The 19,028-nt window shown below is 38.2% G+C and overlaps 1 protein-coding gene across 3 annotated transcripts in view; it reads left to right on the top strand.

Annotated features, from left to right (window-relative positions):
• Positions 1–19,028, top strand: part of cacnb3a (calcium channel, voltage-dependent, beta 3a) — an 86,293-nt gene that overhangs the window by 45,882 nt on the left and 21,383 nt on the right. For 2 of the 3 annotated variants that reach the window (XM_065286305.2, XM_065286307.2), the window contains exons 3-7: positions 10,950–11,069; positions 13,211–13,333; positions 13,432–13,547; positions 18,652–18,731; positions 19,008–19,027. In XM_065286305.2, the coding sequence (XP_065142377.1) occupies positions 10,950–11,069; positions 13,211–13,333; positions 13,432–13,547; positions 18,652–18,731; positions 19,008–19,027 (459 nt within the window). The remainder of the gene's footprint in view (positions 1–10,949; positions 11,070–13,210; positions 13,334–13,431; positions 13,548–18,651; positions 18,732–19,007; position 19,028) is intronic. The other variant, XM_065286306.2, reaches the window with a different exon arrangement.

Genomic DNA, 19,028 nt, shown 5'->3' with positions numbered 1-19,028 from the left:
TCACAGTCACAGATGAATTAATGTGAGAAAATGCTTTTGGAGCCATTGGTCATTTCTGTCTCTTCACCATAGGTCTTGTAGTTTCTGCGCCTTTTAAGCATTATGTTGTGTAGTATGCGCACAGTCATGATAAGAAACGACAGTTGACAAAACCTTGTTGTGTAGTGTGAGCGCCACAGCGTTCCCGTTAGTCTCACAGTCCTCTGGTGTGAACTTGCCTTAATACAACAATCTAGTTCAGTCACGGTTTCCATTGGGTTTCGGTTCAGTCGTAGAGGTTTTTCATTTGGTGGCACCAAGGTATGCCTTTTCACTGTTTTTTTAAACTCCGGGGCAGCGTGCTTGAACACTCGGACCAGTCAATCCTGTAAATAAACTCTCCAAAAAAGTTAAATAAAAACTATGCTAAAATGTGTCTTCATTTTTGTTGACCAAAACGAGACGAGACGAAATGTTATAACGTTATTTCGTCTAGCCATCTCCTGGCACGCCGCCACCTGACTGCAAATTATCATGTGTGTTCAATGGCGCTCTGCAAATCGATCCGCAAAAATACGTAAACGTACCGCGAGAGCGATTAGAAAGCATGCAGAGCAGTCTGTTCTCGCGATGCTTTGATATCATACGCAATTCGTTTGCGCAGTAACACGCGACACGTCACGTTTGATGGCCAGCTGCGCCCGCGAATACACCGCCGCATCAAGTCTTCAAATGGAAACGAAAAGTCCAAAATGAAACCCGTGCATCGTTTTCTGGTGAGTTTACAAGCCTGTTAATATGTATAGCGTTGACTGCTGGCACCGCGAACTCATCTGTGTGATTTAAATAATATAAGAATGTACCTAGCCTGACTACGTCAGACTTTGTACTTCCGCTAAATTTCATTACGCTTCTGTACTCAGTCTGAGATACCTCCCATTCAAACCGTTTTCCTCAGGTCTCAAAACAACCGGCGAATCAATGAACAGAGGGCGGGCTGAGAGCCGTGACGTAGACGCTAAGCGCCGAATGTACGGTTGTAGTTTGTAGTGGACATGGAGGCACAGAAAGCTATTTGCTCTGTTGTGGAGAACCGGCACTTGCCAACTTAATCCCGAACAAGAAAAGTGTTTGTTAAACATTTTGAATGGAGATTATGTTGTTGCCCTACTCCCGACAGGTTTTGGGAAAAGTTTAATTTATCAACTATTATCGATCGTCAGCGAGAAACTGTGTGCAGCACAGCTTGACGTGCACAACAATCGATATCATGGAAGGAAATTTCATTGTTCACAGTTAATGGTGGAGGACGCGTGGGCAAACATTCTTTGGTGACGTTCCTGATTAACCAGAAAAAAAGGTAGGAAGATTTAATTTACATATGGTTATGGCCGTCTGGTGGAAGAGTTTGAGAGGAGAGAGGGGCGTTCCTCCACTTAGACGTGAGTGGAAAGACACCGTAAGGATAGTGTTCAACTAGCTCTGGCCCGATTTACTTTACATAATCTGCATAAGTCGTTCATAGCCATGTTAACTTCGGTATTTCGCTCGATGGGTTTGTTTTCACATCATGCGTGTGTTTTACAGCAGAAATTTGATGCGGCTGAGCTGGCGCATAACGCACATCATATCCAAACGTTATGTGATTGGCTTACGTTTAGACCAATGATTTTAAACTTCAGACAAGCCCCTCCCATGAGAAGGAAAACGATTGTCAATTATGCCCAGCCAGACTCTGTCTATGAAGCGAAGCAAAATAGCAGAGGATGGTTCTACCAGGCTAGAATGTACCAGTTTGCATCTTCAATCGTTTAAATGACATGTGCTGTTGTGTTTTGAAGCATGGTAAATATATATATGCTAAAGACTTTGTTTTATAACTTATATGCTAACAACAAGGGTATGTGTCCTTATTTATTATTTGAATTAACTAAACTTGCTTAACTGAATGCTTGAGTGTTAAATCAATCAAACAGCTGTATTAATAAGAACATAACCATACATACAAACTTTCGCTTTTGTTAATAGACATCTGATGTTTCGTAAAGCTGGCTTTTAATTTACTTACAAGAAAGATATTTAGTATCTCCAACATTGCTTGGATCTATACTGACACGTAAAATTAGCTTTGTCACATTATAGTGCCATTAGCTACACAAATACAGATATACTATATTGCATATTTGTATAATTGTAGTTTGTGTTGCTGTCAAAATACAATTATAAATGATAACAATAGCATTTTAATAAAGTGCTATTCTCACACATAGCCTACTATAGTTGTGATTTTGTTGTTGTTTTTTAACTAAAGGTGGCACCACCGTAAAAGTCAGCTTATGGCACCCATCTGACCAGCAGTGGCCCTGTGTGTGTGTTTCTGCTTAGACTACTCTGTTTTGATTATGTAGACCAGTGGTCACCAATCCTGGTCCTGGAGGGCCGGGGTGTATTCCAGAAAGCTGGTTATGTGGCTTACCCGGGTAAGTTTAGGAGTAAGTAAGCGGATAACCTCTGCTTTCGGTTCCAAAAACGGAGGTAACTTTCGGGTTATGTAAGTAACCATAGCAACTGACTCTCTGAAGATAACCTGCTCCGGAGCAGGTTATGTTGCAAGGTAAGTTCATTTTAGTTAATAAAACGAGGCTCCGGAGGAAGTCTGCGCATGCGTGTACTTATGACGAGCGTACAGCGGGCGTGGAAGCATATATTTTGCATAATTTTACAATGTTAAAGCATTTATTTTATTTTATTGCATTTACAGTCGCGAATATTTATTGCTGTCTTAAAAAAATGTGTGTTATGAATTTTTTTTAAAGAAACTATTTTTTTAATAACATGGATTGATATTTGTGATTGGACTAATTACTATAAATGTAATTATTTATTAAATTTTATTAAAAATGTATTCATATTTGTGTTCAGACTAAATACTATACATTTAATTATGTTCATTATTAATATATCTCCAAATATCAGTGGATGTATGAAACACAATTCCATCAGTTAATTAATGTTAACAATAAAGTACATTTCCATATCAATTTTGTCAATTCATAAATAACCTCATCTTTCGCTTACTAGATAATTTGAGATGAATCTAAAGTTATAATAAATGTGTGTGCAAATACATTGTCATTAATGAATCTTAACCTATGTTACTTAAGTGACAATGTGACAATGTTACAGTAAATGGGTATAACAAATAGAAACACATGATGCCTATCATAATAATAATTACTGAGGGATAGAAGTTACCCCTGCCTGCAGTCTCTGATAGGCATGTGCATCTGACCTGGCCCACAGAATGACACCCATGAAGCACAGGCATGATTTAACACTGACCCACATAGTGACACAGGTGAAGCACAGACTTCATTAGGTGAAACACCATTGAATCACAGACATGGCATAGTGGTCAGAGATTTTCTATTATATCAGTTAGAATCATGTACACAATGAAATGAAATTATAAATATATATTTCATAGTATAATATTTATTTCTTAAACATGCACTTCAGATCCTTAGCCCTCTCTCTACATTTGATCTATAGTTGGTGTTTTTCTAAATCACCTTTATTTCTTTAAAATGGGCCTTTTGTAGCTGCTCTCCAGAGCTATCATTTTTGAGCAAAGGGAAATTGAGATATTTGCATATATTAGATGATAAAGGACATATATTACAACATGTTACTATTGACACTAATGTAACATTTCTATTCTCCAATTCTGTCTCAGCAGATCCTAATGGTCCAATGCAAATGAAGTGTAATGAAAAGCATTACAGTGTAGTGTAATGAAAAGCATTACACAACATTATTGAAAATCTGTAAGGAGTGTAAGGAAGCTTTACAAATAAAAGAGGGTGCATAAATCTATCAGCTATCAGTAAATGTTAAAAAAGATGGTGACACAGTGTCATACAAGGAAAGTCCTAAAACTAAACAGGGTCACCCAAAGGAGCAGAAGTAAAATAAGTACAATATAGTGAATATTATCATAATGCATTTTATGCCTACACAATACAATCATATCTAAAAAAAAAACCCTTTAAATAAGCCTTATGACAGATTTGCACTTTATGTGCCACAACCCTTGTGAAATTAACCATGGTTTTATTGGTGTATAGTTGTAGTAACCATGTTTTTTTTTGGTGCATTGATTACTATCAGCAGAACCATGGTTTTACTACACTAACCATGGTTTAACTATGTTTTTTGAAAACCATGGTTATTTTGTGGTTACCATGGTTTTACTGTAACCATGTTTTTTACTGTAGTAAAACCATTGTTACTTTTCACAAGGGAAAAGATATTCATAATTCATATGTTTACAATCATATATAAAATCTATGATTATTTTTACTATATTAATTATTTTAGATTGTTTTAGATTATTTTAAATAATATTGTGTGTATTTTCGTTGAGACACATACAATATTGGACTCAAATGGGGTAAAATAGGTTCGTATTAATTATTTAATTAATTAATTTTATCTGTTTTGTAATCACGCACTTCTAAGTCGATTATAAAAAGTTGATTTTGCCAGAAAGTGTTGGTTTATAATGTTATTTCTCATTTAAAAACTTTTAAGTTCTCTGACGTTTCCATGGTGACTCGTGAAATCTGCGATCCATTGACAATGCCTTTATGTTGTTACCGTGAGCGCGCTTTAACTCTGGGTTACTTTCAGCGAGTTGATTGAACTAACTCTTAAACTGTGTTTTGGAACCGACATACCCCGAGTAAGCAAGTTTGGGGTTGATCAACCCAAAGTTCGGGGTTAATCTGATGGTAAGTTAACCCTGCTTTCTGGAATACACCCCCGGTGTCTCTGCAGAGTTTAGCTCCAACCCTAATCAAACACACCTGAAGCTCCTTACTTAGCTGCTTCAGGTGTGCTTGATTAGGGTAGGAGCTAAACTCTGCAGAGACACCGGCCCTCCAGGACCAAGGCCCGGTTGCATAAAGCACCTTAAGTTTTTCCCTTAAGTATGACACTTAAGGGGTAAATTCCCCTTAACTAGTGTAAGAGAATAATTAAAGTGTTTTGCATATAATCCCTTAAATGGTTCTCTTAGGTAAAGGTAATTGTAAAGTGTTTCATGACAGCGACCCCGGTTTGTTGTTATAAAATACTATTGTTGCCATGGAGACGCAACAGAAAAAATTAAAATTATAAATAATAAAATAAAATTAAGTAAAATATATATCTTCAAATCAAGTAAATTCCAATCAGAGCATCTTCCATGTCTGAAATGGATGTATTCTTATATCTATAAGGTATAATATAACAAGATAACTTTTTTTAATGGGTTTGGCTAAAAGAAAATTTTGGTTTTGTCTATACTGCTAGGTACTTATACTATATTGACTGGGTTCAATAGAATTGCATTACTGAAAAGAGACTAAAATACAATTTTCATTGACTAAAACTAGACTAAAAATGTCACCAGTTTTCGTCGACTAAAACTAGACCAAAATAGTCAAGGTTAATTCTGACTAAAATAAGACTAAAATGCCCAGACTTTTAGTCAGCTAAAACTTGAATAGACTAAAAAGAGTATGAACTGACTAAAACGAATAAAAACTAAAATGTCAGCTTGACACAAAGACTAGACTAAAACTAAAATTAAAACAGGCCGCCAAAAACAACACTAGTCAAGTTCTCTCATGAATTAATGTGAGAAAATGCTTTTGGAGCCATTGGTCATGTCTGTCTCTTCATTTTAAAGAGAACCAAAGCCTTAGTTATTCAAATCAAATCAAAGTTTATTTATAAAGCACCTTTTTAAAACAACATTTGTTCAACAAAGTGCTTTTCATACAATCAGGGGCGTAACTATCGGTAAGCAGGGTAAGCGTTGCTTACGGGCCCGGACCAATCAGGGGCCCGCCCGATCTGGAAGAATTTGATTGACACCTATCACATATTCGTTGCTATCCGCTGTTCCCAGGCTTTCTCACGGGTTTTCAACGGGGCCGTCCGGGGCTAAGCCCCGAACATAGGCTGAAAGTTTCGCTCTGCTCTTGCCAGTGTACCAGCTGCGCTTGTGCGCATGCACTCGCTGCGCTGGTGCGTGTGCACTGAAGTGAAGTGAATAATGCGTTTCCATTCATTATAGGGCATACTCACCAACGCAAGTTTAACGATTTGCGCGAACAGATTACATACAAAGTCAATGCAAAGACGCAACCAGGTGCGTTCTCACAGGGCGATGCAAATGACGCGAATTGGGCGGCGCAATTGCCGCGAAAACACGCGCTTTCCCCTTTTAATAACGCGTCTTCGCGCAAGTTATGCAACTCAAGCGAAAAAACTCAACTGCAAGAACGCGCTCTCACACAGGATCATTTGACATTGTAGAGGAGAGAGAGAGACCGAGCGAGAGAGAGAGAGAGAGAGAGAGAGAGAGAGAGGTAAGAATGGTGCCCACGTCGAGAAAACTTAATAGAAGACTAGAAACGTGTAAATAATTAAAGTATTTGTCACTCATTTAATTACAGTATGTTAACTGGATAACACTGGATATAACTCATTGTATAAGCGATTATTAATAAAATAATGTATTTTGATTACACAAATCAAACCTAACTATATGATTGTTTTAGCTGCTGACCGGCATAGGGAATCTCTATGGCTAATTTATAAGACATGTAAGAGTCTTTTTGGGTATCTTATGCCTAGAATTATTCAAGGAGGTTGATTTTTTTAACTTCCTTTAAAGTTTGATCAATTGTGCATAATGACATGTGGAACAAATGGATATAGGGTGTCAAACTCATAGATTTGCATCATTTAAAATTCAGATGCTCTTTTTAAAATATTTGGGGTCAACCTCTGGCACAGCTTTAAAGCTGAAACTTATCAAATCCTATCAGAGGTCCAGAATGTCACTGAAACACACCAGTGGCTTTGCTGTCATCAGTATTAAACACGTTACCCATCGAAGTACCCCTCCCCGCAGAGCCGCCCCACATAACAAATCCCAATTTAACCCCTGAATGTAAGTGAGCATCCTTTTTATGTATTTAGACCTAGGTGTATGTGTAGTCATAGCAGTGAGTAACAAAATGTTATAGTGTGCTGTCACCAGTAGTGTTGTTTGGTGCGCTGTCACCGACGTTATGTTTTTGTTGTGGTGCGCATAGGCTATTTCTGATTTTGTCAGTCATCTCATGTCTCTATGTCCTGTCCTGTCCCATTCATTGTAGCCTGCTTGTGGACATTGCGTCATCACGTGCTGTAGTAAAGGGCCCGCCCTGATTATCCTGCTTAGGGGCCCGGTGTTGGCTCGTTACGCTACTGCATACAATATAAAATAAACTGTAGAACTAAAGAGCAAAAAGCAAAAAAATAGTTTCGGGGTTTCGGGGCGGTCAACTCTGCTCTTTAATCTTGCTTTGGGGGAGACTAAAAGTAGTTGCCCAGCAGACTTAAGTGCTCTAGATGAAGCATATGACTATAATAGATCTGAGAGGTATTTATGAGCAGTGTTATTTAATGATTTAAAAACTTAAAGTAATATCTTGAAATCAATTCTAAAATGAACGGGCAACCAGTGAAGGGAAGCCAATATAGCTGTAATGTGTCCCCGTTAATAAACGTGCAGCCTCAAATAAACATTATAATAAATTAAACACAGCCCATTTTCTTAACACCAGTCTTAAACTCGTGGGGCCCTATTTTAACGATCTAAGCGCATTATCTGAAGCACACGGGGCACAGTCTTAACGGGAGTGTCCTAATCTACTTTTGCTTATTTAAATAGGAAAAATTGTTTGTGCGCCAAGCTCACAATCTAAAAGGGTTGTTCCTATTCTCGTTATGAGTGTGTTTTAGACTATTAGACCAACCATTTTAGACTGTGTGCCAGGCGAATAGGCAAGTTTCCCAGTCGTTAAACTAGCAAAAGTGGATTTGGACGTGTCATATATGCACTTGTGCCGTGCCCTTAGATCGTTAAAATAGGGTGTTATCATTTATCAGCTGGAAAAAAATCTGAAAGTGATCACAATGATTTTGTTCCTCTTTATTGTTATAGTTGTGGACTCTTATTTGCTATTCTCTTACATTTTGATAAAATACCTGGTTTGAATGGGTCTTAAGAAAATAATGAGTTTTTTTATGAACTAGCCCTTTGTTGCATATAATGAGGATTCGTTTACTGTATATATAGTAATTTTGTGTACATTTTATTTGCTATTATTAGATAGTATGTATATTTATAGGTCACCAGGTCAACCGTTAGATACCAAGATACCTTTATTTTTATTTTTGTTTATTGAGTGTTACTTCGATAGCTTTGAAACATCTAAGCTGATGCTTTGTAAAGGATTTGAAGCACCCTTCCTCTCATCTATGCATTGAGAGTCTTTTTTTCACCTAAAAATTATTTTCCTGCAGCTCATCTATAGTCCTGAGTCGCTTGTTTTCAACATTTCCTCCATTTTTCCTCTTACACCTTGTACCGCCTGCTTGCATTTTCATTTGTCTCCTGTTTCCCATGCTCTCGCTCTCTCTCTCTCTCTCTCTCTCTCTCTCTCTCTCTCTCTCTCTCTCTCTCTCTCTCTCTCTCTCTCTCTCTCTCTCTCTCTCTCTCCCTCTCTCTCTCTCTCTCTCTCTCTCTCTCTCTCTCTCTCCTCCCTCTCTCTCTCTCTCTCTCTCTCTCTCTCTCTCTTTCTTTCTTTCGTCCACCCTCCCTCTTGTGTGAGGTTCTCAGAACAGTCATGACTGCCCTGTTTTGGGTGCTGAATCTCTGTTTTGTTCAGCACTGGCTTTGAGCCATGGCAGGTTATTTTGACTGCTCAAAGTGGACCAATGAAGGGCCACCAACCCCAGGATGAGAGGGTAACAGAGTCTCTTCTGTTCTCTCGAGCTCAAAATGGGATTTCATTAAACAACCTCAACTAACCTGTGTCTAGAGAAAGGTAGGAGAAATTTACCTGGTTGAATTTTTTGGGTGGAAAATAAATAGATGTGCAAGTAAAAGTGATTCTTGTATGAATCTTAAAGATCTTCATGTTTGTGAGGGTGTTTGTCCGAATGCAAGATTTCTAAAGCTCACATAGTTACTGCTGTGGATAGATGACCGTATCTCTTTCAATAGCAAACTCAAATGCTCGTATAGGGAATTTTGCTTTATTTCTCATTGTGAAATGCATGGTTTTCTGCGATACATGCAGCCTCAGTCTCTCACTGCTTCACTGCTGCTGTAGTAATTTGTTATCTTTTGAAAAGCAGAACATGTGTTGGGATGTAGGCCACAATTAGACGGTTGAATTTAATGATTGTGACAAATTACAAACACTCAATCGGTAATCGTTGTCCATAGTCTTATCTATTTTACATGTTAAGTTACTTATTTGTTGTGTTCGCTGGAAGCTTCTGGTGGCTAGGATTGAAAAAATGCATTTGATGACTCATTGACCATCAGCAGCATTACATCTGTAGTACTTGATTGTACAGGAAATAGAGCATAGGGTTTAAGATTTTTTTCAGGGTTTTTTTTTTTTCAAATTGCACAAAAAACATTGCTGCTGTTATGCTTTGTAAAATCATTGCTTTTATATGTTGAACAGTTTATGCACCTTGGCAATTCCATGCAAACGTCAACCTTATCAATAAAGTAACGTTTTGACCCAAAGTTTTTTACCACACTGATATCTCAAATGTCAATATTTGGTGGTTTTAAAATACCCATGCAAAGTCTCTGTTTATAGTTTTAAGCAGTTTTTATTATTATTCACAGTTAAGTAAGGGAACATTTTAGAATTGTCACATCCACAAAAAAATGTCACATTCACAACGCAGTTTTTTCTCATAAATGCACAAACATTTTATTAAAAGAAATATTATTTTGGATAGTTTTTTGAAGATACTTTTTTCTCTATTATTGCTTCAAGTTTGTGCCTTTTAATTCACATAATTACTACAAAGTATGTTGTCTCCACTGATCTATATAAATGACTGGATTGCACATGACATCACAATTGTGAAGCCACCGCACCACCATGTTGGTATACCCAAACATTCTATTAAATCAATGAACGTTATCAGATTTTAATGATAAAACATCACTTTACAAGTCTTAGTACAAATTGGGATTTGTTATGTGTGTGTGTGGGGGGGGGGGGGGTCAAGTGGTACACCATATACATTGTGAATTTGCTTAATCTCCTTCCGTTTCAATGTGTATATATATATATATATATATATATATATATATATATATATATATATATATATATATATATATCTCCCAAGGGTTTTTTCCTCCTAGGACTTTTTTTTTACTTCCCCGGCTAAAATTCCGGGTTTTTTTTCTCCTAGGGGGTTTTTCAACCCGGGGAGGCAGCCTTTTTGGGCTTAACTTCTATACGTTACATTAGTAATACGTTTGCTTATAATGTTGATATATAGCCGCAGCAAATTTAGCTGCTTGTGCTATCGTGTATTATGTTGTGCTATCTGTCGATTTTCTGTGCTTTTCACTACATCTATTATGTAAAGCTGCTTTGATACAATTACCAAATTGTAAAAAGCGCTATATAAATAAAATTGAATTGAATTGAAAAAATATAAAGACCTAACATAATGAGCTGTATTGTTTTTATTAGCTGTTTTATTTACATAAAGGAATATTTCTACAGTAGCCCTAAACGGACAAATTGCTCTGCGTTTTGTCACTATATTGTCTCAGACGATTACATGTTTGTCCTGTGGCGGCTACTGTAGCTTCTCTATGCGTTTCGAAAGGGAGGGGGGAGCTGTGGACTGAGCCATTGGTTGCAATTCACAATCCCACCACTAGATGCCATTAACAATCTACCCAGTGGAGCTTTTATTCTGCCTCAGCTATAATATCTTTAACAGTTATTGATAACAGAATGTTATGACTGTGTTTACACCACAGTTCTTGTGCTTTTTATCCATTTTACCAAACATTTTTGTTGTTCTGCGTCCTCTAGGGTTCAGCTGATTCGTACACGAGCAGACCTTCGGATTCCGACCTGTCAGCGGAGGAGGACCGCGAGGCGTATCGGCGTGAAGCCGAACGCCAGGCCCAGCTGCAGCTCGAGAGAGCCAAGGTTTCTTTTCTGTTATCTAACAAGCTTTATACTATTTTTTGCCCAATGGGAGGAACCAAAGTGTCAGTCTGAGCACACAGTGCCTGTAGCCTTCAAACACAGTGGTTAATCTCTGCTAAATTCTCACACACGCAACAATTCAAAGCATTTAGGTTGAATCATAACACAGTGACGGCCAAAATGCACCAGATTATTTATGAGGAGTTCAGAAGCAAAACTCTTTGCTCTTATGTTTAGGTTCAGTCATTTCACTTTAATGCCAATGAAAAGGTTATTAGTCAGTAATTGAAATGCTTTATTTTCACAATTGTACATGCAAAAATATCCACAGTCTTCACACTTCACTGTCCTTTCTGAATAAAGGTAAAAAGCCCTCAAATTTGTCGCTGTTCGAACAAAGTGCTGAAAATTCTCTTTTTTGAAATGTATAACATTTTAAACGGAAGTAATGATAACAACCATGCATTCTGAAAATTAATAATTGCTTTATTTATAGTATGTTTTCTATAGACATCTAAAACCATATTTTGGCGGATTGTTTTTTTTTTTACTTTCATTGTTTCACTAGTTTGCCTGCCCATTTAGTCTTAAAAATTGATGGTAAATTATCTTGGTTTGCTGTTCTCGAAGGCAGCTCGAATCTTGGTCGGGCTCGAGCCCCAAGTCCATGTAACAGAACAGAAAGAAAATGCATTGGAGAGGAGAGATGCCAGAAGAATTGCTGCTGGGCGTGGAGGCACGGAGACTCCCGTTTAGGCTACCATATGATTTTAATAATGATTGACACAGGACTGTTTATGTTCCTTTCAAACCTACGTTAAAAGTGTAGCCGTTAAAATATTATTAATAGTTTATTTTGATCATGGTGCCACGATCGCTGGATATTTCTGAAGTTGCTTTAAAGAAGAATAAAATAAGTAGTTTTCAGACATTTGCGAAGTCACACAGTTGAACGTCTCCGTGTATTTACATGATTTGCGAGGTACATTTGCAAATGATTCATAAAGTCATACCTCTGCAATTCTTTGATCGATTGTGTTTTAGAAGTACTGTATGCTCAAAACTCTAATGACAGCAATGTGATCGCTGATGCACTGGTAGAGAGAGAGAGAGAGAGACAGAGAAAAAGAGAACGCACGGCTCCGTACAAAAGTGGAAATGATTGATGTAAGCTATTACGTGGCTATTATACAAAATGTTTTCGGGACGTTCTTGCGACCCGGTGGCAATTTGTCCCGGTGGTTGGGGACCTCTGATCTAGTGGATAATCGCGGCATTGCAAATGAACCTAAAATTTTTTTTTTTTTTTTAAGCAAATGTTTTCTCTTAATTGACGAGATAACTCGTCAATGGCGGGGAAAGAGTTAAATAAGGGACCAAATCAAAAGGGCAACAGGTGATAATTACAAAACAATAATAAGGTTATTGTAGGTTAACAAGGAAACAAGGGGGTCAGGAGATGAGACAATGAAGCCCACAGCTAAAACAAAGGCCATGTGCTACCAAACAAAACATGGGTTCTGCCTCAACACTAAAGGGGATCGCACACCAGCCGCGCAGCTCAGCGTCGCGTCGCGCTGCGTCGAGTCGCGTCTAGGACAACTCGGAGGTATTGTAAACTGGAAGTGCACATTAAATAGCGCGAGCTTCGTCAGATAGCGTCTACTTCAAAATGCAAAATAGACGTTAGCAGCCAATGTTAATCGTTAATGATTTGGGACAAATATGATGTTATTTAATGTTAAACTATGTGAGTGGCGCTGTGTGGCGCGGTGTGCGTATACTCATAGAAAACAATGTGTTCGATTTTTTAGAACGGCGCGGCCGGTGTGCGATCACCTTAAGAGTAAAACAAGGACAAGAGGGCAGAACTATGACACAAAACAATGACTTTAGACACCAAATTTACTTGAAATGATAATTTATGCATAAACTCCAGAAAAAAAGTTTCCCATTGGGCAAAAAATTTTCTTAATTCAATCTCTCACAACAGTATTGAATAATGTAGGTAAATAGATATTCTTACTATAAAAACAAGAGTGTAATAACTTCATTGTTGAGTATAATAACTAAAAGAGTATAATAACTTCATTGTTGTTATGTAGTTGATAATTTACTGAGTGCAACTTTTGTTCCGGCAGTGCAAACCTGTAGCATTCGCAGTGAAGACGAATGTGAACTACTGCGGGGCTCTCGATGAAGACTGTCCCGTTCAGGGTGCTGCCATAAACTTTGAAGCCAAAGAATTTCTGCACATTAAAGAGGTGATCATTTAAATAAAAAAATTTTATTTAACACATTTTTCTAAAGATGTGTTTGCATATAATTGCTTTGTTTCAATCTGTTTGTTTGTGTCTTGTAGAAGTACAATAATGACTGGTGGATAGGAAGGCTGGTGAAAGAGGGGGCAGATATCAGCTTCATTCCCAGCCCACTCCGACTGGAGGCCATGAGACTCAAACAAGAGCAAAAACAGAGGTCTGTCTCTCTTAAGCATCACTACTATTGCACAAATTTCTGTATTTCACAAATTTCTATATTTTAGTCATAATAACAGGTGCCAATATCTCCTGTAGTCATAGACTTAGATGATGCAGCAACATTGTATTTACAAAGCCTCGTATGCATATTGCACACAACAGCAGCATATTTAAAGTGGCATCAAGCTTTGATTTGATTAGCTGAATGGCTTGCTTACATGCAACTTCCATCAGTAATGTTGCATGCGTTTTTCCTTTTATTTTACCAGAGACAGACACAGATTTACCAGGAAACAAACTAGGGTACCATTAAATCCAGTTGATACAAGTGCTTAAGAACAAAAATAAGTAGTTACACTTGCCAGGGTTTAGACTAGACCCCGAAGCCGTTTGTTTTGTGAATAATGGCTGGCTGATGAAGTTATTGGCTGGCTAGCTGGCTCAGCCGAAACCTAAATGGCTGCTGCAGCCGCCAAACTTTTCATAGCTGCAAATGGCTGAAGCTGCCACATGTCTACAGATGTCTACGTTATACTGATTAACAGTGTTGGGAAAATTACTTACAAAGTGTAATACATTATATATTACAAATTACTGTAATTTGAAAGTAATTAGTCAAATTACAATATTACTGACTCTGAACTGTAATGAGTTACATTACTTTTGAGTTACTTTCATCAAAATAACAGAAGTATGACTACGCATTAAAAAATGTTAAAATGTAGTTTATCGATGCTTATAAATCTAGAAGTTATGTGTTTGCCCTCGAGCTTTGAATAGGCACAGTGAAGACTTATGGCAAAATACAATAACTGTCAGAATTATAAACATAGACAAATGATCTGGTAAAAGTATGGTAAATTATGGTACACATAACCAAACACAATAGAGCTAGAGCCCACTATAATGCTACCTATAGACTAATAACATGGCAAAACATGCAACCTCTTTTAATTTCTATTCTTTAATTCACTTTTAATTCAGAGCCACAGCACAAACCTGGCATGCACTGGGTTGAATGAATTAATGAATATAGGTTCCCATACAAAGGCTGGTAAAAACTTTTAACATTGATGTTTAAAGTCTACACTAATTTTACGTTGTAGTTTTGGTTGCTGTTTGTAATAAAACTGTAGCTAGCATAGCAATAGCCTAGCAATCTATGTATCTGGACTGTAACCATAGCAACGTTAGCTTACCTTGTCATTGCTGGTGTGATATGGATTTTACTGGCAAGCTTTATAAAAGTCTCTTTTCTTCTGGGGTTCAAGCAGCATGGGAGACCGATAGAAAGAACTTTCTGTTGCTTTTACTTACTGTGGATTCACACCAGCCGCGGAAGAGGCGGCAAGCGCGGATGATTTACATGTTAAGTCAATGCAAACACGCGATTAGGCATCCTGCGGCGCGGTACACGCGGTAGCCGCGGCGCGGATGTCGCGGAACGCGCGGAAGGCGCGGGGCGTTCCGCGCGAATTGAGCGTTGCCGCGGGAAACGCGCGAGTTCAAAAATCTGAACTTTGCCGGAATTCCGCGCCGCGTTAACCAATCAGGAGCTTGCTGTAGTAGTGACGTGATTACAGGAAGCGAGCGGAGTGGTGTAGTCTCCGCGGAGTCGCAGAAGCCCCTCCCATGATGCGAATTTCCGCGTGAATTTCTCGAATGACTAGAATTTCACGCGCGGCGTTCACGCGCGGATTAAGCGAGTAAACTCAAAATGTTCAAGCGGCAAACTGGACGCGGTTCACGTGTTTTTGCCGCCTCTTCCGCGGCTGGTGTGAATCCACAGTTAGTGCTCTCATTCGCAGAATGCGTGTGCTGCGCTACCGGACCTGATTGCGACCACTTTAGTCAATGTTATGCCGCGCGCGGACTTCCCAGAAGCGGCTCTTATAAGAAACGCGTCTATATTTGACTTCACCGATTCCAATCGCAGTTCCAATACAAAATTAAAATAAAAGTGAACATGCTGCATACAGCACCCGGAAACAGACATACAAACGTTATTTTACCCGCAGCTTTTTCCTGTGTGGATGCTGGTCGCGCGCATTGGTCAAAAATAAAAAATAACACGGTCTATTTTTGAAATGCATTGTTGTGACGCGCACGTTACTAATGCATCGCTTCTTCTGTACGGAAAACGGGCAATTTTAATTTCCCAATCTGAAGACTGCAGCCTCCGGAGGTCGCATTTTTACGCTGCCTACGTCATCAACACTGTCTTATTTCAAAATATCAACAATTATAAAGTTTATTCTTATTATAAGTTAATCGTAAATTGTTTTAATATGCGTATGGCTTGCGAATGTAATGCTCAGTTAACTTAAATAAACCAGGCTTGATGACGTATGCAGCCTGCATATGCGACCTCCACAGGTTGCAAGTTGCAACCCCTCTGTGTATTGTAGCAACGAGCGAGCACAAGACTGTGCTGTTATGAAACCAATCGGAAAATGGATCTCGTGTATTGTTTATATATTTCGTGTGTGTATGTCTCTATGTGATTGAATTATTATTTGATTGCAAATAATTCTAGCCGGCTCAGCCAAACTTTATCAGCTGGCGGCTCAATTTGGCTTAGGAAATTATTGGCTGATGGCGGCTGAACTTCTAAATGGCGCAAATGGCGGCGGCTTCGGGGTCTAGTTTAGACAGAAAACAGAACTGAATATTTTATCGGGATTAAAAAACAGTTTTGGATGTTAGTGGCACACAAATAAAGGATGTGTAGAACCAGCTCTGCTGTGGTTGTTTGCTGTATATATTGACCAGGGTGGACTGGTATTGGTCTAAAATAGGCGGGTTTTTTTTACTAGAATAAGCTCTAAAGTCAGTGTCGGCGCCACGAGCGGGCCCTAGGGGGCATGGCCCGGCCACTTGAGTCACTATGCCCCCTTACTTCTCAAAATAATAATGAACTTAATAATTTAAAAAAATTGCTGCAAATAAATTTGGTTATACAATGGATACTGATTAAAATTAGGAGTATAATAAATAAAATAAAAAAATAATTAAAATACTAACCCACAATGCAATGCTAACATAGTCAGCCAGTTACATACACGCAGCCACTACATTTGAACAACACAAATTCTTAAAGCTATCTCCAGTGTTTGTCTGCACTGAAAGTTAATGTCACGTTCGGGGTCTCAATCGCCATGCGTGAGAACTCATTCTCCATCTAAATAATGTACACTTGTAGGCTAAGTCTCGGCATTTGAGCAAGACGAAGAAATTTTAAAAGGACCCTCTTAAAGAGCCTGCAGCTCTTCTAAAGGTAAAATGCATAGTTCATTCTGGTGTTAGATATTTCAGTGACATTGTTTCCTTTTGCTGTTATTTGGTTATGTAGTGGTCTTTATGATTTGCGTGAGTTTTTCAGTCTTGCACTTTAGCGTCATGTGGCCGGCTGTAATAATCCCGCTTATTTCGCGGCTAGTTGCTATACGAGTAAATATATAGACATAACATTTAGATTTTATGTCTTTTATTAGCTTATTTTTAAGAAATACAAACCTTCTGGGAACACGTACGTTTCATAATGGGTGAAAGCCAGACGCGTTAAAACAAGTTAAAAGTCAGAAGACGAACATTCGGTTTAATCAATGTAAATAGAATCTCATATACGTTATTAATTATGAATATTTGTTCTGTATAATTTGAAGGTGTTAAACTCCCTGTTAACGTGACTCGCACGCAGCACCTGGGTGAGGCTGTGTTTCAGGCGGTTGTTCAAGGAATAAAATACCTTTTAATGTTGCGACTGGCCAATCAGTACCAAGCATTTTACAGTGCCATGTAGTAATAATAATAATATACTACTACTAATAATAAAATAATAAGATGAACGAGGTGCCCCCCCAGTGAAACAGGAGGCCCCCTCATTCTATATTCTCTGGCGCCGACCCTGTCTAAAGTGCATGGCACACAGTCTAAAAGGGTGTATCTAAATCCACTTTTGCTAGTTTAAAGACTGGATAAATGGTCTTTGTGCGTGGCGCACAGTTTAAAAGGGTTGTTCCTATTCTCCTAATTAGTAATGGCCGTGTTTGAGGTATAATGTTCAATAAACCAATGAGAGTCTCATCTCTTAACCCCTTTAAAAGCCAGTTGAGCTAACGCCAAGGCGGATTGCCTATTTACATGGTGGAGTTTGTAAGTAGAAAAACTGTAAGCTGAGGAAGAAGACCACCAGTTTAAGATTGATGTTAAAAAATGTATGTGTGTTATTTATTGAAATGCTTATTTTTGTAATTAAAGCTTTAGTTCTCTTTAATTGTCGTTATTTCAGTCATGGAGTATTAAGTAAAATAAGCAGTTTTTTAATTGCTGATAAAGTATGATGCATGATCACTGTAATCTCAAAACATTTATAAGAATAATTTACAAATATGCAAAAAAAGGTTTGCATAATTAAAAATACCTTCTTTGTAGCAAACAGGAAATGTTTACAAACGTGTAGAGAGGCGTTTTAGCGCAATGAGTGTTTTAAAAAATATTACTTAAAGTGCACCTATTAAATTTCTAAAACAACGTTATTTTGTGTATTTGGTGTAATACAATGTGTTTGCGTGTTTTATGGTTAAAAACACATTCTTTTTCCACATAGAGTACATTTTTGTAGCTCCAGCTTTCCCTCTCTTCCTGAATTGCAATGATTTTGTACAAAACTCGTCGATTTGAAAAGCGTTGTGTCTCTGATTGGCCAGCTAATCTGTACGTTGTGATTGGCCTACCTCGACGTCAGCCGAAAATGTGACGCTCCTTACCATGTTTGAAAGATTCACTCACAATGCAATGCTAACAGGATTTAACTTAGGCTGTGAGTCCAAGTGGGAGGAATTATGATAATGTCGGTCTTGTCTACGTCACCAATCCCAGGAAGTAAACTGTTGCCTATAATCCGTGTGTTGTTGTAGTCCAAGAAAAGAGATTTACTTTCGCTCATTTTGACAGTGTTGCTGTATGTGAAAGTTTTCAATGATTCCACATTGTTGTCATGTAAATGTAAATGTACACATTTAGCCATTTGGGTAGTTTTCAAATAACTTAACAGTGCTATTGAGGTATGTGTTATCACCTGTTAACGTTTCTCCTTGAAGGAAAAGTGGTAACTCCTCCTCAAGCCTGGGTGACATGGTATCTGGAGGTTGGAGACCCACGCCGCCATCTGCAGGTGAGAGTGAGTATGACAAGGCCTGAGCAACACGCTGCTTTGCTGCCCCAAAATGAGCAAAATATCAGTAGGGCTGAAGCGGATCAGTGAGTTTGTTGTTCCCATGCTTTTATTCTTACACTTTATTCCTTAATGTAATGCATGACATCTATCTCAGTTTCACTGTCGCCGCTTAACACCAACATACAATATAAAGGATAGGGTAGAGTAAAAAAGCAATTCTTGTAAACTCCAGATTCTCCAAAAACTGATTTTTGATTTGTGTTGTTTCGTTTTCAAAAGCCAAACAGAAGCTAAAGCAGG

Source organism: Paramisgurnus dabryanus, chromosome 21 (genome assembly GCF_030506205.2).
Source record: "Paramisgurnus dabryanus chromosome 21, PD_genome_1.1, whole genome shotgun sequence".
NCBI lineage: Eukaryota > Metazoa > Chordata > Actinopteri > Cypriniformes > Cobitidae > Paramisgurnus > Paramisgurnus dabryanus.
This window is presented reverse-complemented; position numbering and strand designations above follow the sequence as displayed.